Source organism: Amphiprion ocellaris, chromosome 14 (assembly GCF_022539595.1).
Source record: "Amphiprion ocellaris isolate individual 3 ecotype Okinawa chromosome 14, ASM2253959v1, whole genome shotgun sequence".
Taxonomy (NCBI): Eukaryota; Metazoa; Chordata; class Actinopteri; family Pomacentridae; genus Amphiprion; species Amphiprion ocellaris.
Genome location: NC_072779.1, coordinates 26652568 through 26678669, shown reverse-complemented (window position 1 = coordinate 26678669; position 26102 = coordinate 26652568). Strand labels below are relative to the sequence as shown.

The 26102-nt window shown below is 39.9% G+C and overlaps 1 protein-coding gene across 3 annotated transcripts; it reads right to left on the bottom strand.

The window, feature by feature from the left end:
- Positions 1 to 255: 255 nt before the first annotated feature.
- Positions 256 to 24742, bottom strand: LOC111564926 (carbohydrate-responsive element-binding protein). Of its 3 annotated transcripts, none has more exons than XM_023264803.3 (17): positions 24240 to 24738; positions 22366 to 22472; positions 21767 to 21849; positions 21517 to 21606; positions 19769 to 19810; positions 16874 to 17039; positions 13492 to 13572; positions 9259 to 9410; positions 8550 to 9156; positions 8368 to 8441; positions 7654 to 7924; positions 4571 to 4686; positions 4270 to 4392; positions 3906 to 4033; positions 3527 to 3650; positions 2000 to 2129; positions 256 to 1895 (listed from the first exon to the last, which is right to left on the bottom strand). In XM_023264803.3, the coding sequence occupies exons 1-17, from the start codon at positions 24557 to 24559 to the stop codon at positions 1747 to 1749; spliced, it is 2763 nt and encodes a 920-aa protein (XP_023120571.2). In that variant the 5' UTR covers positions 24560 to 24738; the 3' UTR covers positions 256 to 1746. The 3 variants fall into 3 exon arrangements, 2 of the variants coding, with proteins under 2 accessions (XP_023120571.2, XP_023120572.2); XM_023264804.3 differs by having other exon boundaries at positions 7654 to 7921; XR_008604010.1 differs by lacking the exons at positions 256 to 1895; positions 2000 to 2129 and having other exon boundaries at positions 3839 to 4033; positions 24240 to 24742.
- Between the last annotated feature and the right edge of the window lie 1360 nt (positions 24743 to 26102).

Below are 26102 nucleotides of genomic sequence, written 5' to 3'. Positions count from 1 at the left end.
TAATGAGCAGGTCAGTAGATATAGTATAATTAACTTTTTGTCATGTTGGTAGAGAGGCTCCACTTTGAGAACTACAAAACTTTAGATATTCTTTTTTCAAGAAGACACTTCCTCATCTTTTCCCAACACTGGCAGTGGTGTGTAGGACCCAATACATCATGAGATAACGTGAGTAGTAGCAGGAGATATTGCACTTATTCAGTGTATACTATCACACACAGAAAGGATAACTTGAGAAGTCAAAGAAAATGAGAATAAATGCAGGTGGTTTCTTCAAATTACTTTAGAAATATATAGGTATAAAATGAAGTCATTCTCACAGTTATAATGGAGCAGCACAGTGGACAGTGATTGGCACTGTTGTCTACATTTTTAAGCTCGTACCTGCTGGTCTGCTGAGGCCTTTCTGTGTGGTGTTTACATTTGCTAGGTTTTCTCCCACAGGCCAAAGACATGCATGGTAGGTTAGATGGTGATTTTAAAATGGCAGTAGATGTGTGAGCATGTGTGTCTGTCTCTTTGTGTTGGACTGGATCAAAACATTATGATCTAAGCCACCCATTGTCTATTTTTAAGGTCAGGCTTAAATCCTTCTTTTTTGACAAAGCTTATAGTTAGGGCTGACTTGGGTGACCCCGAGTGGGTCAGTTGGAGTCGACATGTACGGGGCACAACTGACTTCTTCTCAGACGTTCCTTAGTTCCTTGCCCCTAGTTATTGCTGTAGGCCTAGGCTGCTGGTGGACCTCTCTCGATGTATTGAGCCCTTCTCTCATTACCTATGTATGTACTATAGACACCACCACCACCACCACCTCCTCTACCTCTTCTGTCCCTCTCAACCTGGCTGGCCAGTGGTAGATGGGTCCTCCCATATGAGCTGGGTTCTACTCAAGGTATCTTCCTGTTAAAGGGGAGTTTTTTTCTTGCCACTGTCACCTTAGGGCTTGCTCTGGGGGTTTAGGCACATGGGTTCTGTAAAATGTCTTGAGACAATCTGAACTGCAACTGGTGCGCTATAAATAAAATTTAATTGAACTGAATTGAATTGAACATGTATGTAACGGATAAATGACATCATGGCTTTTATGTGAACTTTAGAGAAAAAAATATTGGAAGCCTAGAAATGAGTTTATATTACAAATACTCTATGTCCATCCATGCATTATCTATATACCGCTTAATCCTCATTTGGGTCACAGGGGGGCTGGAGTGTATCCCAGCTGACTTAGGGTGAAGACAGGGACACTCTGGACAGATCGCCAGTCTATCGCAGGGCTACATAAAGAGACAAACAATCACACTCGCATTCACACCTATGGACAATTTAGAATTAACCTCAGCATATTTTTGGACTGTGGGAAGAAGCCAGAAAACCCATAGAAAACCCACACATGCACAGGCAGAATGTGTAAACTCCATGCAGAAAGATCCCAGGCCCAGGCTGGGATGCAAATCAAGGATCTTGTAGCTGCAAGACTGCAGTGCTAACTGCCAAGCCACTGTGCAGCCCCCTATACTCTATGCTATCCATACATTTATTTTTAAGCATTGATCAAATAACAGTATCTCCTCTGATTCTCGAGTGTACTAAAATACATTCTTTTTGCAGTTGGAGAGTTTTATCGGAAATATGATTCTGCGCTATTAGCAGTCTCTGAGCTGAGTCTTTATTAATCATTCCTCTGACTTGTAGTCTCTTGTGCCTTATGATGGTTTTCCGCTGTTCTTCAACATGGGGTCTATGTTACTGCTGAGCGGTGGGCTGTAAGGAGTGGTCCAGGGCAGCAACGGGGTCGCCCTGCGTGACAGCATGCGTGGCCTGCTCCGGCAGTAAGCTGGGGTCCGTCAGGATGGCCGTGGTTGTACTCAGGAGACGGAGTGAACTCAGAACCACTGAAGGGATACAAAGGAAATATGGTAACATTTGTAGGTGAAATATGACTAGTTCCTAGTTGGTATAGATAATGGGCGGATGGATGGATTTACGCTGGACTCACTGGGCCTGAGTGCAGGCAGAGAGCAGTGTTGGTCCAGCCAGGACAGAGTGGATCGACACAGTTCCTCAACACTAGCAGTGGACACCATTCCATTATAGGACTCAAACAGTGGCTCAATGATGATACTGAACTAACACTGAGTTGAGGAAAGATGTGTTAAAAGGATGAGGTTGGTATTATTCTGTATATTTCACAAAAACATTGTCAACAAAACCCCAGAAATAACAAATCCTACAATACAGACTTGATAATACTGTCAGACCTCCTTACTTTACATGTGGCAACCATCTGATTGGTTCCTACTGCAGACATAAATCTTTAAAAACAGATCATAAATATGTAGCTTCATTTTTAAAGTCTCAGCAACTTCCTGTAGTTTCTTGAGTGAATGGTAAATTTGCTGTGGATTTTCAGCTTCAGATTAACATACATTTGGTGCACCAGTGATTATTTACTGCTCTAGTACAGTCGATAGGGCATAAAATGACGGAAACAAAAGTGCCCACCTTCACTGTAATAAAGCAACATGTCACTCTGTCCAACCATCTAGATCCCAAATGTGTTTTTAATAGTTTTGGACAACAGTGCAGCTCTGTAGCACAGAGGACTGAGATATATCAGACTTTGGAAGCATACATAATACTTGTCTGCAGCATGTATGTCTCTCTTGTTTTGGAATTTTAGTGGAATTAGTTAACAACAAGAAAAATATAGAAAAGCATCGGAGTTATTCTGTATTGGTTATTTCAGTTAACCAAAAAAACTAAACTCAACTGTCATTGCCTATAGGGAGGCCAGAAAATATGCAGTAAATACTCTTGGTGAACTAGATGTTTTCAATTTAGTACATTTGTAGTGAGATAATTGCACAGTGTCTTCAGGAATAATGAAAAAAACACCTCAATTTCCTCTTCCTCTTCATGAATGAAGAGGAAACATCCTCAAGGTGTTTTTGTGCAACATACTAAGATAAAAAAGTTGCCATCTCATCTCATCTTGCCTACAAGATAAAGGCAGCAGTAATAGGTAGAGTTAGGGATTAAATTTATATGATAATTTTTTATGCACTACACAGTTATTTTATCTGCATAGTTACTCTGAGACACCCCAAATAATGTGCTTAGTTTCTTGAACTATAACTACATTGTTAAAATTTGAATATACACAAAGCTCAGGTCTAGAAATTTACAGCATGCATTGTACTAAAAGGCTGCAGCTCTAAGAATATTTTTTCTGCTAAACTGAACAAAAATAGCATCTTTCAAAGTATCCATCCAGATTGGCGTAATGCTTGATGTAATTAGTTCATTTGGATTCAAAGAATAGGGGGTTGAAAACAAAAGGTAATTTGATATTTCTTGAAAGTCTGAAGATGCCAGATGATGCTACAGCCAGCTACTGCACAGCAGAGTGGGGACATTTACTCAACACTTATTATACTCTTGTCAAATTTTAATTAAGGTTTTAAAGTGTGTGGCTGTGTGATGCATTATTGAACCTTTGGCAGATTTACATTCAGAAGGATACAATCCAAAACTTCCAGTTTTGCAGAGTCTGGGTTCGGGCATACTCTCTGAACTTCTGCCTCATATGGTCAAAGCGCTGCCGTGTGATGGGAACGCCGGTGGCTGGTAGCTGCTGCTGGCACGCACTGCATAAAGAGACATACTGAATCAACACAGTAGTGGAGAGCATCTTCATGCAAACAGAAGAAGAGGAACATTATGAACAATGCACGTACTGATGGGCAAAATCCAAATTACTGTGAACTTGTTCTTAAAATTAAATTCTATAATGACCCCGATAGAACGTTAAGGCAAAATAACACCCAGTACATACACTCGCATCCCTGCTCACATACATGTATACATATACACATATGCAGAGGTCGAGCTATCGGTCTCACTTGATGGCAGAGTTTAGCAGCTGGATCTCCTCTCTGAGTCTCTGAGCCTCCTCATGCAGCTGAGCTCTCTCCTGCTGCATCTTACTAATGTACTCAGCGGTCTTCTGCAGTGTGGTGGCTTTGCTGATCTATGCCAGAAGACAGAGGGATTACTGCAGGTCAGTCATATGCCATAACAATTCACAAAATTTCAGTATTATTGCGGTTGCTTTCTACCTGATGATGTTTCCTCGGTTGCATTTACAAGTCAAACACTACAGTTCAGCACTTAAACTCTGTAGCAGCTCAGCTACTCTTTGATGCTCCAACCCTCCCCCTCCACCACCATCTATCTGTAATGTAGCTGCACAGCTTTTCACTGTACCTTTATGCTTGGCTGAGAGCTCAGTGTTGTCACAAGGTCATGTAAAGTGTCAAATCCCAGTTTGATGTTGAAACGCCTCTTCTGCTCTGCTGAGATGTGAGTTATCCTCCTGGTCTCTGTTTGCTGCAGACAGTACAGCTCAGAAATATGTACAGCACACTCCACACCCACATCCACATACTGAGCTAGCAATCCCTTTCCTGCACTAAATTTAAATTCAAAAGACTGCAGTATTTGTAAAATCAGAGATGTAAAAATAAATGTAAAATAGATGTAAAATAAATGAGAAAGTTTGTCCTACCTTACTTGATTCTATTTTTCCATGTCCTGAGAAGCCTGAATGTGGGGACTCAGGGTTGGAGGTTTTGTCTAGAGGGTTTGGTGGTGATGTTTGGCCTGGATGTGCTGGGAAATTGACTGAAAGAAACAAAGATATAAAAGATAACATTTACTTATTTTATTTGCGGGAAATTAAATGTCTTCTAGGCACTCAAATCTCTTCAGGTCAGTAATGAAGTTTGAGTTCCATTACATTAGTCATACATGCTATGGCATGCATGGGTGTAATTCCGGCTGCTACTTTAAGCTGTATCAGACCTAACGTTTTGCTTGATTCAACCACAACTGTTGAGAACATAAAGCAGAATCCCAAATCATCCATGTGTCGATGTGCCGTTGAAAAATGCAGAGGTTTTTGAATATGCTGTGTGATAATCATAGAACTCCAGAACTGACAAAATATATTAAACCCTAATTACATGAAATATATAGTTTAAACAGATAATATTGTTAATTAAATTTTTTTTAATTATAATTAGTGGTGGGCCGCGATTTTAAAAAAATTAATCTAATTAATTACAGGCTTTGTAATTAATTAATCGCAATTAATTGCAGTTTTGTCAAATAGCAATATTTGACACAATAAGTGAAGTTTTTCAATTCAAATAAAATTGTGGTTGACAGTTGAATCAATGAATAGACATACGTGTTTATGATTTAAAATTATTTTTTTTAAAAAAAAGGGACATATAGAAAAAAGTGATTTCGATGACAAAGCCTGAATTTAGTTGTTTTTTCCACTGTATGGCACATAAAATCAGCATAAGTAGTTCAAAGAGCTTCAGAAAGTTGAAAATCCAGAGATTCATTCTGTTTTCATCTTTTCTGGGTCTGATGAATGGTGGAATTTTGATGGTTCTTTTTTATAGGAATATTAATTTTTATGTAATTTTTTATAAACAAAAAGTTTATAATTAAGTTATTAAAAGAGATATTTTTGTTGTTTAGGTTATTCCTCCTCCAAGGAGGCAGAGCCTCGACGGAGTAAAAATTTAAACAAAAATGTTTCATTTCTATTTGCATTTTTCATCTGTCTGCTACATTCACAGATTACTGCAAATCTAAGTGCAATTATAGCGATTTTATTCAACATTTTAAGAATTTCTGTAAACTCAAGCACTGTCTAGAAAAGTGGTCTATTATGGGATGGCTACACCGTTAGCCGTTAACGTGACTCGTAGCTAACGTTAGCTCTGGTGCTAACAGCAACATGTTTTACATTGAGGTGATACTGTCAGCTTGAAGTGACGCAGTGATCAGAAAACTCTTTGTTGTACAATTTGCACACAACCAGGCTTTTATCCAAGCTGCCATCGGGAAGATTTTTAAAAGGAAACTTTCTGCCCAACAAGCTCAACCTCGTCTTCCTTCACTGTTCACCCGTGCCTGACTTCACTCAGTACTTCCTGTGCTTCTTCTTCATGGCTACAAACAGACTTTAGGTTCATTACCGCCACCTACTGGGCTGGAGTGTTCATCAGAGTTACCGGTGTGCCAGAAATGAGGGAACTGAGGAGGGTGCAATTAATTGCGTTATTATTTTTAACGCGTTATTGTCCGCGATAATTAATTGGTCGGAATTAACGCGTTAAGGTCCCAGCCCTAATTATAATGTGATGTAAAATTACATTACTCTTACCATTTGGTTTATTCAGTTACAGGTTTGGCTTTCCTGATTACCTTTAAATACATTTTGTAATTTTAGCACTCAACCGAATAACAATAACAATAACCTTTCAGACTTGGTTATTCTTTTTTTCATTTTATGTTATATGCTGCAGATTAATGATTTATTCAGCAAAAAAAAATCCTTGTTGTTCATGCAACAAGGATTATTTTTTAAAATTAAGAAAAAATTAAGTATGTGCCAAAAACTACCTCAAATGGGCACATGACAGTGGCTCCAAAACTGAGTCAGTCCTCAGAACCCTCCGTGTTAAAATATCCAACTTTATAGCAGCAGTAAGCATGTTTACAGGTTAGAAAACAAAACAAAAAAAACAACAGTTTTAATCTCTACAGCTGAATTCCATGTTCATGACAACTGCACAGAAGATGAATGTTTATATAACTCAGTCATTTAAATTGTACTAAGGCTTAAGCTATGCATAATTACGAGCATGGCCACTTTAAATGACAGGTGGGTGCTGTCATAGGACAGTCCATGGTCCAAAGACTCACTTTTGCTCTTCTAATTTTAGAGCTCTTAGCTCATTTTTCGATGAGCTAGGAGTTAGATGAAGTCAGGGACCACCAAGATGGCGACAGCTGGAGCCATGACACTGAACTTCAAAACTGCTGTTCATCTTTAATCTCATTCATCTGCTGCACACTAGTTTTTACAGCTGCAAGTGCTCTTATGACTGAAGGGCTTGACCGGGACAAGGCATGACCTTGTCCGTGTAGGCAAGTGAATGTGGAGAGTGTTTGTGTTGTTCGTGTTTGCAGATCTTCCACACACAAAGTGCACTCTAACGCGCTGACTGTCCATTTTATTATCGCTTTCAAATTATGGCGGCTCTTCTGTTCTTCCTTTCTTCTTCAGTAGCTGTCAGGCCCATGAGCTGCCATGCAGTCCCATGAGTTTTGAGTAGGTATTGCAGTTGAGGCATATCCAATTGAAAAATTGGTTTTGATCCTTCCAAAGCCAAAATGTCCCTTGCTGCCTGTGCACAGAAATGCACTGAAGTATAACATCTTCTTCACTCATTAAATCATGTTGTTGTTTGATAAATATCCATGTTCTCTTCCATGAAACTGTCAGATTGAGCTGCATGTCATATATTTTTTAAATTTACTTATTCTAACAGCTGCTTCAAATTCTTGTGTACTCTTCTTGTGTATTACGAGATGCCTGCTCAAATTCCATATATTCAATACTAAAGTTTAGCATGGAGTCCCAGAGTCTATCCCTGTCTATCAGGGATCATTTTGGTCTCTACACTAAAACCTTGGCTTAGCATGTAAACATCCATGAGTCATACTACAGTACTGTATATTTATTAAATAAGTGAGACATGTTGCAGTGCAGCAGTTAGGGCCTACCGGTTAAGCTGCTTCTGTCTGTGCTGTATAGTTGGACAGGTGATAGTTTCTCTGTCTTGGGGATGAGCAGAGTTGTGCTGGTGTGTGTGGAGCCGTGGGCGAGGAGGGCCGACACTGTCAAGCCTCTGGAGGCGCTGCCATGTGTTCCGCTGTGGCCCAGGGAGGCGCTCAGGCAGGGCAGAGGTGTCAATGCTGGGATCCCTTCAGGCCAACCAGCTCCATACTGCAGCTGTGATGTAGATGCACCAACGTGTGAGCCGCTGCTTGTCTGCTGAATAACACATAATATGCAGTTATAAGTGTCTGCAAGTATGAATAAAATCAATTTGCTTAGACAACTTCAATTTAAATCAGACCAGCAGCAGAGGTCACAGGAGCACAAAGAATCTACCAGCTCTACAGATTTTAACTCCTTTATGAAAGACATGGTAATGCTTAAGATTATAGCACAAATTGGCAAAGGATATGGCAAAGATAGCTAAGATACACAAAACACTGAATGGGTGTTGAAGTATTTCTGATATATAGCAGGTACCTATTAAGTAGTCACAGGGCATAGTGATAGCAGTGATAACATTCATGGTTAAACCTGCTGCTGCTGCTGAATGAATGACTAAAACAATTTTTGAAAATGAAAAAATATAAAGTTGTTTGTTGCAGAGATGCTGTGCCAAGCCAGTAAATGACACTTGTGATACTTTAGGAAAGGCTCACCAAGGAGCTGGGAGATGACGACCTTTGACCTTTGGCTGTTGCTAAAGCAGTATCAAATTCTAATGCTGGCTTTCCTGAAAGAAAAAAAAACAGTCATTTTTTTGGGGGGGGGACAGAAATACAGTCTCACTAACTAGTTCCAACTGTAGCAGGAGACAGAAGACATGTCAGAACTGACTCACTTTCATGGGTACTTGAGGAGAGCAGCTTAGCCAGGCAGCTAGTGGCTGTAGGGGCAGTAGATGGAGGGCTGGATGGCATTGCACAGGGACCAGTTGGCCTCAGTCCTCCTGTCTTTTGCTTGTGCTTCCCTCTGACCCCTGTAACAGCCACCTGCTCTGGGACTGAGAAGCAGTGACTTGTGGTGACAGAGGGCAGGGCTGCTTGGACCAGGTCAGATACAGCAGCTGAGTAACTGAGAGAGTGACAGGGAGTCTGGGAGTATGTGTCCCCCGCATGAGGGTAGCCATGAGTCTGGTGAACAGAGCCCTGAGCTCCCATGGTGGAGGCAGTGTGAGTGATGACAGTGGAGGTCATGCTGGGTGTTGTGTAGTAGCCATATTTGTGGCATGGTAGTGGGTACAAAAAAGGAACACTTGCAGGGTCCGGCTGCTCGGTGCTGCTGGCAAATGCTATAGAAGCAGGTGCATCTTGGTATGACTGATGTCCATATGGCATAGCTCTTGATATGATGGGGGATGTGTGGTATTCACTGCAATCCTGGCCAGGTCTGGTCTGGTCTGCCTCGGTATTGGATGTGGAGGGCAAATTGTTGGATGCTAGATTAGGCTGGAAAAGAAAGATTCAGTCAATTTCACAACAGAAGTTGCGGATGAAATGTTCCTGCAGCAAAAAAAAACAAACAGGAGGAGCCAGTAACAGCAGCAGTACCTGAGCGAGCTGGGTGTCGATCATCAGTTGAGGATCTGTCACCACAGGGGAGGGACCTGGAGCAAACGCTGTGCTGGACAAACTATCATAATAGCCACAGTCAGCAAAAGCAGTCTGGTCAGTGGGCTGGCCCCGGTAGTTCATAAAGATATCTGACAAAACACACAGAGACTGCTAATCACAACACTGACACAACTGGGAGAATTTTACCATTTTGAGGACAATACCAATATTGAAATTTGGGGGTTATCTGCACTGACTGACAGTATTTGCTTAAAAAAAAAAAAAAAAAAAAATCGAACTAATCCCCATACAGACAACTGAGATTTTTTTTCAGTATGACACCATTCAAGTGGGATAGTGCTCTCTGCTGGAAAAACTATGTAATGCTGATAACATTTCTGGATGATCCCAGACATAATGTTGACATTTCTGTGCTGCAATTTCTTGTTACTTATTGGACATCGGATACCAGTATATCTGGAATAAGATAACATCAGCTGATTTGGACATATATTGAAAAATCAACTATTTACAGCACAAAATATACAGATTTCTCAGTCGTTCTTGGTCCACACACAAGACTGCAATAAGCAATTCACATTTTGTCTTTCATTTAACCAAAAAATCTCTTTAACAAGATAAAACCTGGCAAACAAAATCGAATTAACCTATGGCAAAACAATTTAATAAAAAACACTTAAACGGATCAAGAAAAGCAACACCTTGTACTTAAGATGCAGATGAATATACTGGCCATTCATAACACTACATCTACTGACAGGTTAAGGAAATAACAATGTCACCTAATTACCATGCAATGTTTTTCTGGAAAATCTTGGGTCCTGGCATTCATGTAGATGCTACTTTGACACACACAATCTACCTAAACGTTACTGCAAACTCAACATCACACTCTCCCTGCAAGACAATGCACCAGGCCACATTGCAAAAACTGGAAACTAGGAACACAACCAAGAGCCCAAGAAGTTGACTGAGCCTCCAAGCAGCCTGGATCTCAATCTAATCAAGCATCTGCAGGATCCATGACGGCCACAGGTCCCAAAGCTTTCCACTTTACAGTTCTGACACCACATTGACCCCCCAAGAGGTCCCATGGTTCTAATGTTGTGGCTGGTCAGTGCATATTACATTGTTGTTTATTCAGGTAGGAGATAATCTACTGTGTAGTCACCTCCAGATGTATCTGGCCTGACTGAAGTGTTGAGTCTATGTAGTTATTACAAACATTTGATGTTAGACAGCTAAATTCTAGTAGAAATGTGAAGAAAAAAGTTCCTCAAAATTAGATCTAGAGGCTACTGATGACTTTTTGGTGTTAAACTTAATCTAGATGAAAAGTTGAACTTTTAATTAGCTGACATTTAAATGATGCCCCTTTTTGCTACCTTCAGTGATGTCACATCACATCAGAGGAATTTTTCCTGTCAGTCTGCTGCTCAGTATTACACACGTGGCTGAGTGTCAAAAATACAAACAGAGAATAAGAACACAGAGCCATAACATCAAACAATGTTAAGGTCTCTGTATGTGTTGGTCACTAAAGGTGTGTGCTTTGTATCTGCCAGGTCACATACTTTTGAGCAGACAAATATTGCAAATCGCTGGCCACTGTTGGCTGTCATTAGCATTTATGTGTTCAGCATGATATCTCGTGCTGAAAATACATACCAGAATGTTTGTGTTTTCATCTCAGAAAAAAGAAACATCTGGCATTATGCTGTATGTCCATTTAGTAGAAGCACAGAGGCAACTATGCATGAATTAATCTCACGGCCGTGTTACTCTGACAATCTTTAGCTCTCTGGACCTTGTGACCAAAAGTGAGGCAGACAGCTGAGAACAAACACAGGCACACATGCATGCACGCATGCACACACACGCATGCATGCACGCATGTGCACGCGTGCGTGCACACACACACACACATTACATAAATGGGCAGCAGGTTGCCTGTCGATTACAACGGCTGACTTGTAGCCACAGGACTGCTGGACTGCTCCACTGAAAGTAACACAAAGGCCAAAAAAACACAGTCATTGTGCCCCTGAGCAAGGAACTAAATTTCAGTGTGCTTCTCCTCTTCTGCCTGAAGCTTTTCTGCTCTCTTGTCGCAAGAGAGCCATTTGCTATCAAAAGCTGTTGGCTCTCACGGGGCCAGCCAGAGCATTAGAACCTTTACTAGTCTATCACACCCTAAGGGATGTATCAATAAAAATTCACTTGAAAAAGGACTCAGTAGTCAGTATCAGAAAATGAATAATGTTGGATCAAATCTTACTCACATTTGATCTCTCAACTTCTGTGTGAAACATTATATCATAGTTCACTAAGGCATTTAGCCTTAACTATGTTTTTTCTACTTGAGGCTGCTGATGCAACCTGTTAACAAATGAAATGATGTTATAATTTTTAAAGTTGATGAGTTAGCCAATAGTTGCATATTCTCACATTAAACAGAAACAAAGTAACACTGAAATTCATTTGGAGTCATGTTTATGTCCATCTGGTGAATATGAATGCAATATTAATTTCTTCTGATCTCTGTTTTTTGGTCTCCACCAACGTAAAACACAGTTGCTAACTTTGTCTATTGTTTGGTGCTGAGTAGGTAGTGTACACTCGGAATTTACTTTCTGTAGCAAAAAACATGAGAGTGGTGACAGTGAACCAAAAAGTTGAGCCAAAAAACCAAACACAGAAAACAAAACAAAACAGTTCAGCAAAGCTCAGGCCAGTATTATCTACGAGTACATCAGGTTGTTCATGTCACGTGAATTTTGTCATCTGCCAAAACCCACTGGAGTCAGCACAGGCCCCTTTATTGACATTGGCAGCCCAAAATTTATGTCTCCACTGCAGGCAGCTACACTAAAAGGACAGTCGTGTATGTATTCAAAATATGCAGATGCCAATCTATGATGCATGTTTGGAGCAGCGTACGTCAAGCAGACTATAAGGTAATATAAAAATATCAACTACACGTCTGGGATGTCCGCAACTGTCTGTGTCTGCAAGGGAGCATAATCAAAACTGTGAACTTGACTAAGTAAGCAAGGATCTGCTGCATGTTTGTGTGCAGCCTAAAGCAGCAGTGTGTGTGTGAAGGTTCCCTAGAGTTCACATGACATAAAGTTTGCCATCAGTCCAAATTCATGAGAGTCCACATGAACCTCTTTGTAAATGCCCAACATTTACAAGAGCAGAATATATATATATATATATATATATATGCATATATATATGCATATATATATATATATATATATATATATATATATATATATATATATATATATATATATATATATATATATATATATATATGCATGTGTGGAATATGTATGAGCTGAACTACTGTGCATGGATGGAATGGAGTCCTGCCAGCAGACTCCGAGTTGACTAGAAGACAAACACACATCTGTGGTGTCCCTACTGTATGTGCCCATGTGCTCATCAACAAGGGAGCATAATGAGGGAACTGCAGATCTGGGTGATATTTCTCTGTGGGTTTGTCACAGCAAGCGACCCCTTTCACATTCCACACTGTTAAAGAAATATTGACTATAGCTGAACATTTAGCACTAATTTTTGGAGGAACCATCATCATATTTCACATATCTCAGCCCATCACTTTCTTTATTTTCTACATTTGGAAAATAGGTGGTGCCAAAGCCAGCAATAGCGGTTAAACATATCCTGTTCCACTTCCCTATTCTAGTGCTCACAGCTCAACCCTGCCTTTGACCACTCTGTAACCTCTGAGGTCCCTGAGTGTCACTCAAGAACTAATTATGCGACACAAATGTACAAAAAAAAAAGCATTATAAACAAAGTCTGCATTGAGTACCTCAATTTGATTTCAGGTTTAGGCTCTTATTCACATTTTATTTGGACTTTTTGACAGTGTGTCAAGCAGGATGAGAACCTAAAATTATGGTTTGTCAGAAATAGAGAAACTGACAGTCAGGCTACAAATCTGATGACATAAAAACTGTGATACCTCTAATTACACGCTTTGAGTCCAGACATTTTTAGCTGTTATCATGAAAATGTTTTTTGTAATGACACTGTCAGTGACTAATTAACTAGTATTTGGATGAATATCTGCTGTCTATTCCTAGACGGACAGACAGACAGGCAAGCAGACTGGCAAGCAGGCAGACAGTCAGACAGACAGACAGACAGACAGACAGACAGACAGACGAATACCTGGTATGTCCATGAAATCATCCAGGTTGGGCTGCAGAGGAGTCAGACCAGGCTGAATAATATCAGCATTGCAGGTGTATGCTGAGGAGGAAGAACATAATATCAGACATGAGAGAGACTCTGTCTTATTGTGTGTTTTTTAGGAAGGTCATCTTACATCATAAGGAATTTCCTGATTTGTAGGGTGAGTTTCACTGGTTGAACTGCTGATACATGTGACCATCAGCAGCACCAAGTCTCAAAAATGTGGCAGAGGCCAGAAAATTCTAGTATTTTTATATAATATTAGAAGAACATTTTAACATAATATGCTTGTTTTCTTTCTTGCAGAAAGTTTCGTGTCTGTCAACATAAGGCTAGAGTTGGTAGCTGCTAACTTAGCTTAGCATTAAGACTAGAAACAGGGAGAAACAGATAGCTTGGCTCTGTCTGAAAGCAAGTCTACCCACCAACACCTCTTGAAATCATTAATCAACATTTTATATCTTGCTGATTTCATACAAAAAGGCAAAACTCTACCACTGAAACTAATACAGAAGAGTAAAACAAGTGAAGTCCCTTGAATTTTCACTTGAGACTGGCTCCAAAAGAGAGTAAGCCGTCATAGACACTAATGGTAAAATGTCCAGCTTTACAGCAGAAATAAACACGTTTACAGCCTGGCACAGTAAAATGTGTGGGTCTTTGTATTGTCCCTGTTCACAACTGTACAGGGTGGGCCTTTTTACATAAGTCACCTGATTAAATTGTATGAAGGCTATGCATAATTAAGTGCATGGACAGTCCATGGCCCAAAGATGTTTGCAGTCCCAATTCCCTGTTCCACTCACGCTCCACCTTTTTGCTTATTTTTGGATTAGTCAGGAGTGAGAATGTGTCTGTTACTGCCAAGATGGAGACAGTAGATACCCATATTTCAATTTTCAATTCAATTTAGTTTATTTGAAAGGGGACAGCACAATTTCACATGATCATGATCAACAACACATGATCACACATGTTTAAAAAAAAGCCAGAATTAGCCGGAAGGCTAGTTTTCATCTGTAGTCCCCTGGCCATGACACTTAAAGTTGTGTTTCCTTGGAAAAACAACACACTTGCTCATTTTGCTCATTTGTTTTCCCCTTCGGATCTGGCTGGCATCTGCTTTTCACTGGGAACAAATATTTTAGGTTCAGAAACAACCAATTTTTGGTCAAAATGTCTAAAACTTAATCAAAAGTCCTTTGTGAGGTTACGCGACAATCAGTGGAAATTCCAGAAATGAACTGCACTGAATAATCCTGAACCTTAGTTAAGCTATAAAGGATGCTATTAAACTACTTTTTAAAAAAAATTACTTTTAGGCAGTAACCAGGTCCCACTGTTTTCAGTTTTAATGCTAAACTAAGCTAAACATCTGTTGCATGCTGGCTTATGTTGAACACAGACAATTAAGAGAGTTGTGTCATCTTCTTGTCTAGCGCTCAGCATGACAATAAGCACATTTTCCAGAACGTCCATCTTTTTCAAAAATACTCAACTAAATAACTGATGACCATGTTTAAAGTTTGGCATGGGTATATCACTGATTATTAATATTTGTTTATTTATATTATTTATTTTCTATGTTGTTTGTAAATATGTACATAAATAACTATGGGAGTGGGGTACTGAGTGACTGATGGTGGAGATGGAAAAGGGGTAGGAGGAAATAAGCTTATACTTCGTCCTACTCTTTTTCGCATCCATCCATTATCTATACACCGCTTATTCCTCACTAGGGTCGCGGGGGGGGGCTGGAGCCTATCCCAGCTGACTCGGGCAGGGGACACCCTGGACAGGTAGCCAGTCTGTCGCAGGGCTACATATATAGACAAACAATCACTCACACATTCACACCTACGGGCAATTTTAGAGTAATCAATTAACCTCAGCATATTTTTGGACTGTGGGAGGAAGCCGGAGTACCCGGAGAAAACCCACGCATGCACAGGGAGAACATGCAAACTCCATGCAGAAAGATCCCGGGAAAGCCGGGACGTGAACCAGGGATCTTCTAGCTGCAAGGCGAAAGTGCTAACCACTACGCCACTGTGCAGCCCTCTCTTTTTCGCATATGTTGGGTTATTTTTTGCTTTCCTTTGTTTTGTTTGTTTGATTTTGTTTTGTTGTTGTTTTGAATATTTTAATTTGCTTTTGTGGCTTTTTTTCTCACATGTCTGAAATAAAAACATTCATTCATTAATTCAAAAGTTAGAAGGAAAAGTCAATCTCGTGAAAAAAAGGTTGTTATGATCCTGCTCTAGCCCCTGCCCTTCTTCCCCCTTCTTCCTCTTTTTCCTCCTTTCTCCCTTGGTTCCTGATCTGTTTCTGTTTTGACCTGTCCCTTTGGCTCCCTCTGTCTGTCATCTCTCTCCCTCTTGTCTCTCTCGTCCTTGTGTCTCTGTCTCTCCCTGCTTCACCTGCCTGCACTCAGCTGATTACTGCAGGTGACTCACATTGCAGTAATCAGCTGACCTGCCCTCAATATCACCTGCTCACTATTTAAACTCTGCTCAGTCACTCATTCCCTGTTGGACCATAAACTACTGGATACCTGCTTTCCTCCTGACTCGGCTTCCCATAACGACTCACATGCCTTCACACACTCTGCTCCCTCATGGACTCTGCTTCCCTACTTCTGGACTCCTTTCCCCCATTTGGACTTTGTTGATCTTCCGGATTTCCACCAGCCCATGGTATCAGTCTTATCTCCTGCCTGCTCCTGGATTTCCCCAACCTGTTTTCCCCTCTGTTATCAATTCCCCTGTCTTGTGAGTATCCCTCCTTAATTTAGTTTTGTTAATCCAGTTTAGTATTGGTTGACTTCCGTTTCTGTATTCGTAGTGTTTGTTTGTTGGGTTTGGAATAGTTACGTTTAGTTTTGTTTCCCCAGTTCAGCTTTCCATTTATGTACTAGTTTAGTTATCTTATTAAATAAAACTCTTTCCATTATTCACCTGTTTGCCAGTCTCTCTGTGTCTGCGCCTGGGTTCTCCAGCTTGCTCCGTAACAAAGGTGTTTTTTGATTACCGTAAGCAATTTTCATTCATAGCAAGACACTAACTGAGAAACAAGTTTTCAGGCGCTTTAACACATAAAGTTTAAGGTCTAAACTTTCACATCACTATATTATATACATATATGCAGTTGATTTTGTATGTTCTGTCTCCAGAGATGACAATGGGCTAGCAATAACCGCTCCAAGAACTCACTGAACAGAGTTAAAATAGGAAATAAAGTGAACACAGAATGCTATTTTCAACCAGATGATGAGCAATCAAAACAAATTATTCATCATTTGCTAAATTTGAGTCAAAAGCCACAGCTGAAAGTCATTTTCAAAGTGGGAATTACTTACTGTTGTGTCGGTCACTTGCCCAGGCACATGGTTTCTGCGTCATGGTGAACAGGGTGTCGGAGATGTCAGACAGAAGGCAGTCCAGGTCAAACATGTGGGCCTCCACCGGGGCAGCTTCAGGCTCCTGGTGGATCTGATTGGAACGTTTGGCCTGGCAGATCTGACCCTGGAGTACATCAGCAACAAATTAAAACGCGTACAGGCTTTATGAAGTTAATCCTCCATCTTTCCATTAGAGGGCTCCCTACAGAAAGGACTGAACAGGCCTAAAGCAAAGTGATGCATTAGTGGCATTTGCTTCTCTTCATCTGTTCTACAGAAGGTGTAGAACACATTTGTTTCAATAAAAAAAGACTGATTTGTTAGTTTTTGGGTAAAATTAGTGGATGTGCTTATCTTCAAAAATCAACTCCTCTCAAATGCCAATATAAAAATAGCAAAAGATTTCATGTAAATTACACACATACAGTAACTGCATCTGCTCTAGTTAGCCAGAAACAAGTTACAGCTAAATTTTCCAATTCTCTCTTTGAACCCTAGCAAAAAGAACAGTCACAAAAAAATAAGCTCCAGTACTGGCCTTTTCCCTCCGTTTGGGAGGCTCTGCTTCAGCCTGATCTCCTCCTTCGTCTTTACCCTCGACTCGTAAATCTGAAGCCACATTTATACAGAAGCCCAGATTGAGCCGGAAACTGTGCAGTCTTGACATATTGTTCAAAAACACTAGCCCCTTACAAGTCATCAACATCGGCTTTGTTCATTTCTTTATTTTGATGTCTCACAATTTCAATAACAGTGGCAGCCTTTTGTCCCTGACCTAATTCTGTTTGCTTGCACGTGCGTACAAACAGACCTGAGGTTCCTGCCAACGTAAACTGCTGTTGCGTAGGTGAGAGAAAAAATGATCCATGCATACGAGCACTTTCGCATCTCTCATTCTTGGTACTTTTTCAGGGGATTTCTGCAAACTGGTGGAACATGGCTTTAAATTTACCATAATGTGAAATGAGTCATAAGCAGAGATGTGATGGGTGTAAAAAAACTAAAAAGAATACGGTACTTAGAGGGTACAAATACAGTAAGTCCCACTTAAATTTCTAATATGAATTCATATGAAGTAATGAATATATATATATATATATATGTATATATATATAGTCACATTTAACTAAATAAATCTGAACTGGAACATGAAAGGAACTTTTTTTTTTGTGAACAGATGTGAACTTTTACAGAAAGTAGGAAATATAACATCACCATTGGCAGCAACGTGGTATCTGTTTTACATTTGCTAACATTTTAGAAAATGAAGTCAGTTGAAATAACAATTACAAGCGATGTTTTGCTGTGTGCCACATGATGCATTGACATCTATCACTGAATTACAGGTTCTGAGGTATTCCTGTCCCAGTCCACACCACATATAACGAGTTACTCTGTGGGCTGAATATTTTAGGCTCCATGTTTACATTTTGTTAGCAATGAAACATCCATAAATTTGAGATCCGAGTGTACACTTTCATTTATGATAAAATTTTATATAAAGTACAGTAAACTAGCTCCACCTGCAGCAGCTGCAATAGTAAAAGGCTGCTCACACACTGAGGCTTTACTATCAATAATCTAATGAGAACATATATAAGAACATATCAGTCCAAAGGACACATTTGTTTTACAGAATTTGAAAACTGAAATCAATATGTCCAACATTTTTCCAAGTGTCCATTGGTGTTACCAACACTAATAAATAAAAGATATTTTTTAATTTTTGCATTTTTTTGTTGCATGATTAATGGTTACCAGTGGGTTTATTTTTGACAGTATTTTGGGTGTGACATAGAATAAAGCATTTTTGATGTAATATCACGATTTTAAGCTGACATCTAATAAATTTTCCTGATGAAACAGCACACCACTTGATACGTTCATGGACCACCAGAAAGTTGAAAATTCAATGATTCTTTCTGTTTTTACAGTTTCCTGCTCTGATAAATGGCGTGATCAAGGTAACATGATTTTCAAACACACTGGCGGGTTTTGGTGTTCAGGGGATGAACTACATTTTGCTACTAATACTTAGGTACTTTTATTTAAGTAGTATTTTTCAAGCAGGAGTACTTTTAGTTTGGCGTATTTGTACTTTTACTTAAAGTATTTGACTATTGATTCCACCATTGTCTAAATGAAAGTAATCCTACAAACAGAAACTATTTGTGAACATGGCAAACCTCATTTTACAGAATGTAAACAAATATAAAGCGGGGCTCATCTTGTGGACTGCTGCATCACTCACTGAGTGAATGAGGTGCTTCCCCACAGTCCCTCCCTCTCACTGCCTGCTCACTCTCCTCTTTACCTCCAAACCTTTGTTTGCTTGTTTCTGCCACTCTTTGCGTCACTCTGACCCAGTGTTCCTCTGCAGCTCGGCTTTTACAAAGCACTGCTGGAAGTAGGTCAGATTTGATTAAATGACATTAAACTTTGCAGCTATTTTGCTTGAATGGAGATATAAAAAAAAACATGAAGGGGTGTTAGAGGTATTGTCACCCCTGACAATCAGTGTGTGTCAATTGTCTACAAATGCCAAATGTGATGAATGGCGGAAGCTGTTGCCTATTTCAATGATTTTCTGCTCTCTTTTATTCTCCAGTTAATTGAGGGAGGCTAATTCCACATGCTAAATAAGGATACTTGGATGACTTTAATGATCATATGTTAACTCTAGTTGCATTCAAAAGTAGAAAATGCTAGCATGTCATCAACACACACCATGTAGGCTGGATCAGTGGGTCAATTTCAGCCGCTAAAGGTCACAGTCAACATTTGTTTACCTTAATGTGTTTCCACAAATAACAGATAAACACATTCTAATAACAATAACGGGACTTTACATACCTCTTGCAGCATTGACAGAATATCATCCTTCTTTTTCTGAAGCTGTTAAAGAAAATAAGAGAAACAGTGAGCAGTTTGATTGGGAGTCAAGAGTCATGTATGCAGCACTGTTTACCGTTTGAGTCCCATGTTTTAGCATAGCAACATTTGCTAATTAGCACTAAACATAAAGTGCAGCCCATATGGAAACATAGAGTTGGAATTCACCAAAGTTATTCTCCCAACGGTCACCAAATAGGAAATATGAAAATGGTTCTCAAAGTGAGGGTCAGGACCTAATGAAACACCAACAGGGTTCGCAACATGATTTCCAAAAGTCAAGAAACATTTTAAATCTATCTAAAATAGCCCATTTTAACTATAATTGTTACAAAAGAAAAAAATGTGAACTTGCTGCTCCTCAATACCATACAGCCCTTTTCAGAAAAGGGATACGTAACAGGGCTACATCATCCATCAGTTAAAGCGATGCCATTTTGTCATTCAGACTTAGGTCTCTTTTCTGGTAGTGATCCTCTCTGTATCATTTAGACATTTCTACTAAAGTCTGAGACAGTCATAACACTCATATGATATTTGTCAATCACATGAGACTGGATAGAAAATCAAGTAATGTATATTACATAATAACACAATCCTGACAGCCTGGTGGAGCTCAGGAATCAAGCTGAGTACAGCCACTATGTAATAAATGATTTAACTGCAGCTGATAAACTGTGACTGTGTAAAATGGCTCACCTGTCTGAGGTGAAGAAAAATGCACAATGTGACCTGCTGCTAGATCTCAGTAGATCCTGTTTCCATGTTGGGATTGTTTATAATCAAGTAATGAATGACGTTACTGGCACTGCTTGATGCTGAGGGTTTTAACTAAAGTCAGAGGAAAGACTCCTACAAACAGCTGGAAGCAACTTACTAAGCCTCAGCTCATGTTAAGATTTTGTCAAAATCTGAATTACATTTAATTATCAGCGACTGTCATTTATTTCATAGTGATTAGTATTAGTCTCTGATTTCATTGCAGTGAAGTTTTATTTTTAGGAAGGCAAATACATTTTAGAGCAAAGTAAGTGTTTGTGATTTTGGCATAAACATTTGCTCTCTGTGATGTTTTTGGACCAATAGTGGTGCTGAAATGTGGAAAAACCATGATGGCATGCAGTTCAGAGTTGTGTTGTGCTGAAAGTGAAAGGTTACTTGATCTTAATTAGGAAGATTGCTGATGAAACCTTTACAGAACAGTGAGCAGGCTGCTCATTGACACATGAAGTCGAAGCGTTCAGATACGGTCAGGTTCACTGAAAAGAGTTCATGTCTGAAAAGCACCCAAGTTTACTAATTACAGCACTTATGCATTGAGATTACTCTTGACTGATGTATTCTGCCAACACCATATAGTAAATCACTGTACATAGATATTATGGTTGTAAGGCTGTTGCGTTCTTTCATGTTGTCCTTGTGTTTGTATGCTTCACCCAGTGGAGGTCCTGAATCTCTGGCACCATTATTTTGGGGTTCAGGGGCTAAAAAGTTTGTAGACCTCTGTAATAGTTGTGACATTTCAAAACCACACACATCACTCACATTGTGGTGGCACTCAGGCCAGTGGATCACCAAAGTCATTAAGATTTATCCTCTGGGGACCATGAATGTCTGAACCAAATATCACAGCTATCATTTCAATAGTTACTGAGCTATTTCAGACAGAAACACAATGAACATGTAGTGAGCAAAAGATGAGTGCTCACCCTCTTCTTATAGTAAATCCTCCACTTGTGATACTCTTTGAGCACCACCTCAATCCTTCGCTTCCAGTAGCTGCCCTCCAATATAATTGCCTGTTGACAAGACATTAGAGAAACAGCAAGTCAGGAAATCATACACAGGTCCATTTGAATCAGCACGCAATCCAAAAATCAAACAGAAATGTTTTCAGGTAAAATGTACACAGTGGTAAAGATGCTAGCCCGTACTTAAGCACTTCATTAAATCACTCACTTCAGGCTTTCGATGTGCATCTGCCTCTGAGCCTTCCAGTGGAGAGATAAACCCACACACTGGGTTCTTCCTCTTCTCCACATCTGAGCACAGCAGACACAGAGCAACAGAATCAGCACATTTACAGCTGCTGTGGACATTTTCCTGCTGCTTTAGTGTTTGCAGGAAGAAATGTGGATTATTATTTCAACTGCTCATTTATACTCGGTCACTCACACTAAAAGATGATGTACATAGCTGGAGTTACAGTGTAGGTACCAGCTATTACATGAATTATCAAGTAGCTATCGATTATTTCCTAAGAAAAAAAACAAACATATTTTTTGACTCAAGCAATCTAGCAGTCTAAATTTTCTGGTTTGTTTCTTCATGACAGTAAACTGAATATCTTTGGATTGTGGACAAATGAAGACATTTGAGGAAGTAATGTCGGGCTTTGGGAAACACTGACTTTTTTTTTTTAATCTTTTCTAATATTTCAAGTACCAAACAACTAATTGAAAACTTAATGAACACAATAATTGACAATGAAAATAATCATCAGCTTCAGCCCTGTAGGTAGCAGCAGCAATGAGTGGAGTTAAGAGTGGTGCACTCACACTGAATGAACCAAGCTCTCCAGATCGCATTATTGAGACGGATCTTATCCCTCCATAGCAACCGCAGACCCTTAAAAGACTTCCATTTGGGAGAGACTATCTTACCACTGCAAGAAAAAAGACCAAAAAAAGCCTTTAATGGAAAATCTGAAATGTTCAAAGTAGAGTTGAACAATTAATTGAAATATTATCAAAATTGCAATATTGCAAAATGTAGCATCCCGATCAAAGGAGCTGTCATTTCTGATAATATATCAGTAAATACCATTATAGATGAAGCACTGTGTTGCTAGCCTACAAATCATATTGCCAGGATGTAAAAGAACATGCTTGTTTGGCTTAGGTTGCAGCAAAAATCACATTAAAAAAATTTAAGCAGAAAAGAAATGAAAAAAAGTCCACTAAAATTGACTCATATCTGTCTCAACATCTGTGAAAATAAATGTAATATTATTTTATTTTTGCAGCCTTTCAAGGCCCTGCTCTTTGTACTCTTTATGTTACAAACTATAAAAAGGGAACATGAGGAACGGACATGCAGAAAGCTTTCTTTAGAAGAACAATAGGGAAAAAAATTAGTAGCTTCACTGCCTCAGCCCTGTTGAAACCTGTCCTGATTTTGACTAATAGCACCCAATCAGCTTATTCCCTACTACACTGCCAGACTGTTTGCTCTTTTTTCCAGTATCCCTCTGTCTGCTGAGTGCTGAGAAGAGGGCTCCTAATGTGAAGTGCTCAGGGAGTTGCTAGGAAGCCAGGAGAATCATTTTCAACATGCTTTTAATGGAGTGACATGGCTGCATGTGACTTGCTCCCAAACAGCAAAGACAGCAAATTAGCGAAAAACCTATTAGGAGAAGAATCAATTAACACCAGTCTGACAATGACAAACGCTGTGCAGCAGAGCAGTAGGTTCCACATGATACAGTACATATAAAGCACTTCGATGAATAAATACAGTTTACAAGATTGTCGTCTGTACAGTTCTTCATGGAAATGCTTATTTAGTGGTCAGTTTTACTCGCAACCATCGCTGTTTCAGAATTCACTCTGTAACTACCATCAAACTATAAAAAAAATACAAAACTGGCACAATGACTGGCAGGAATGATGTTCTTTTTGGGCCAAAGGTCGATGACAATGCATATAAACAGCTTACAATTTCCTCAAACACATATCGCTTGTAATTTGCAACCAGAAACCTAAAAACTTGATGACGACATGAAGAACATTTACATAGCAAGAAATAATTTTTTTTTTTTTTTTTTTTTAAATACAACTCTCTGTGTAATATATTTCTATCTATAATAGCTGTAGCTATCTGATATCTTCTAATAAACAAGAGGCTGGCTGTAAAAACATGTCTAGGGCATCATTTCAGGACTTGATCTCCTTTCCCTCAGTTACATTGTAATCTTTCCAGTCCTGCCAACTAGACTCAAAGTCCAGTTTTGAGTGAAGACTTTCCAGGCTGTTGTGCAAGAGGCTGACCAAACACACAAACCTAATGATCAGTGTTGAAAGGAAATCTGCTGGAACATGTAACATTTTAAGAACTTTTGACAGCTGTGTGGGTTGTTTGCAGCTGAGAAAACATGCATTAAATACAGCGGAGCAAAGCAATTCTATGCTATAACAACTAAGTGGGATGCATTTTTAACACTTAGATGACTGTTTAGACAAAGAAAAATGCACTGTGAGGATTATTCTTGTTGAACTGCAGGTCAGCTCAAAATAAGGCACTCAGATTTGGGGCAGATGTAAAGGAACTACACTGGATAAATATGGATAGAAAGATGGTTGCACTGATTAATAGTTGGCATTAAAGAGCAGCTGCAGCAGTTGTGTCTCCTGACTGGACCGCAGGGACCCACCTGTAGGCCAGGGACATGCACTCGAACAGGCGGGTCAGGGTGGGGTCTATGCTCAGGCTGCCGGAGCTGAGCGGCCCGTACCGATACGTCTGGCACCACGTCCTGTTCACCGTGTCAAAGTCGTATCTCAGGGATCCACCGCTCTTCCTCCTCCGCGGCGCAGAGTCGCTGTGCGGCGAAGACACCATGAAGTGTCCGCTGTGGATGACCTGGCTGCGGGGCGGAGGACCGGAGGACGGACCGGCCCGGCACGGCCCAACCTCCGGATCAGAGTCCGACTCTGAGGAGTCCTGCAGCGGGCTCTCCGCTTTCCCCGCCATGCTGCTTTCATTCAGCAGAGTCTGTCCACCAAACTGTGAACTTTCTCCTCAGCTGACTCCCGCGTCCTCCCCCCTGTCCTCCCTGTCCTCCCCCTCCGCTGTTGTCTTCAGATGGTCCAGTATTTCCTGAAGGAAGCGCCTCGTCTGTCAGCTGTCCCCCTCAGCTCAGCTACTCTGGGCCACGATATGTGGACTGTTGTGCAACACCACAGACTATCATTATGTCAACTTGTCCTGGAGGTAAAGTCCTTAAGGGAAGCCACTGGGGGTGAATTATTAATAGGTCAACCTAAGTATGACTATTATTATGACTATTGTAGGACTTACTGTGGCTGAATTGCTCCAGATTAACTTCCACTAGTACCATAAAATGCAGTTGTGTGCCAAACTTATGCATTTAGCTTTATTTTATTTATTTATTCTTTGAAAGAAAAGGAAACAACGTTGCAGCAAATAGATATTAAAAATGTGCCTTTCTATAAATGGCAATGCACTGCTACTTTTTTCTTCTTCAACTTAACGTATATAAAATTTAACACCTTTTAGCTGATAAAACTTGTACTGAAACACTCTAAAAACAATTCCTGATTTTCCTGTAAGGGATGTTTGGGTTAAAAATAAATAGATAAACAAATAAAGAAACACAGTTTGCATCAGCCTGTTCGCATTTGATAACTTAAAATTATGTTTTATCAGTAAACTCCACTGAGATGGGAAATTGGCTTTTTTTTAAAGGTATCGCTTAATGATTGGTAGTGTGATGACTAGTGTAATATAAAGATAAGTTTCCTTTGTGTGGGCTCGCAGTGCCCACTTGTGGCGAGTTTTATGTTCACTCCAGGAAGCTCAGTACAGGAAGTTCAGTGTAACTGTCATGGTCGAAGAGCAGTCGTTCCCGCATCGTCTTGGCCCACATAAGGCTGTAAGTTTAAGTTTAAATTGAATACAATCTTACATAGGAACCTATAAATAAGTTAAAAGTCAGAAATTTCAGTTTTAAGAAGTTATTTTAAGTAAATGCAAGTTTTATGGTGACAGTTTGGAAGTGTTAGCATTTTTTAGCATTTAAGCTAGCGGACTTTTCTGATGCTAGTCAGGCTAATTCCAATAGTTAAATTGGTCAACAAATTCAGAGTTGGGGAAGCCCTGATGATGGTTTGTTGTGGGGTGTGGCGTGTGGATGTCTTTTTGTTCAAGTCATGTATTTGTAATTCACACTCTGACTGCTGTGTTTTTGTGTGTTGCAGTTTTACAGTTTAAAATAAAGAGATTTTGGAGCAACTGAAATCTCATGTGCACTGTCTGTCGTAGCTAGATATCGTTACATCTGGTGAGGACAGAACAGTAAAAAGCCTTATAATCAGCAGACGGCGCCAGAAGCTGTTACTTCAGCCACCCAGTCATCATGCTGCAGCCATCAGATGCTCGTCTTCAAAGTCCCCAGAGAAGCCGCCAGTCTGACAGTCAAGGAGAGCTATGGGAAACAAGGTCTCGTTGTTCCGGTTCCTCCAAGCGGTCCACGAGGTCATCAGCAAGCGTTGCA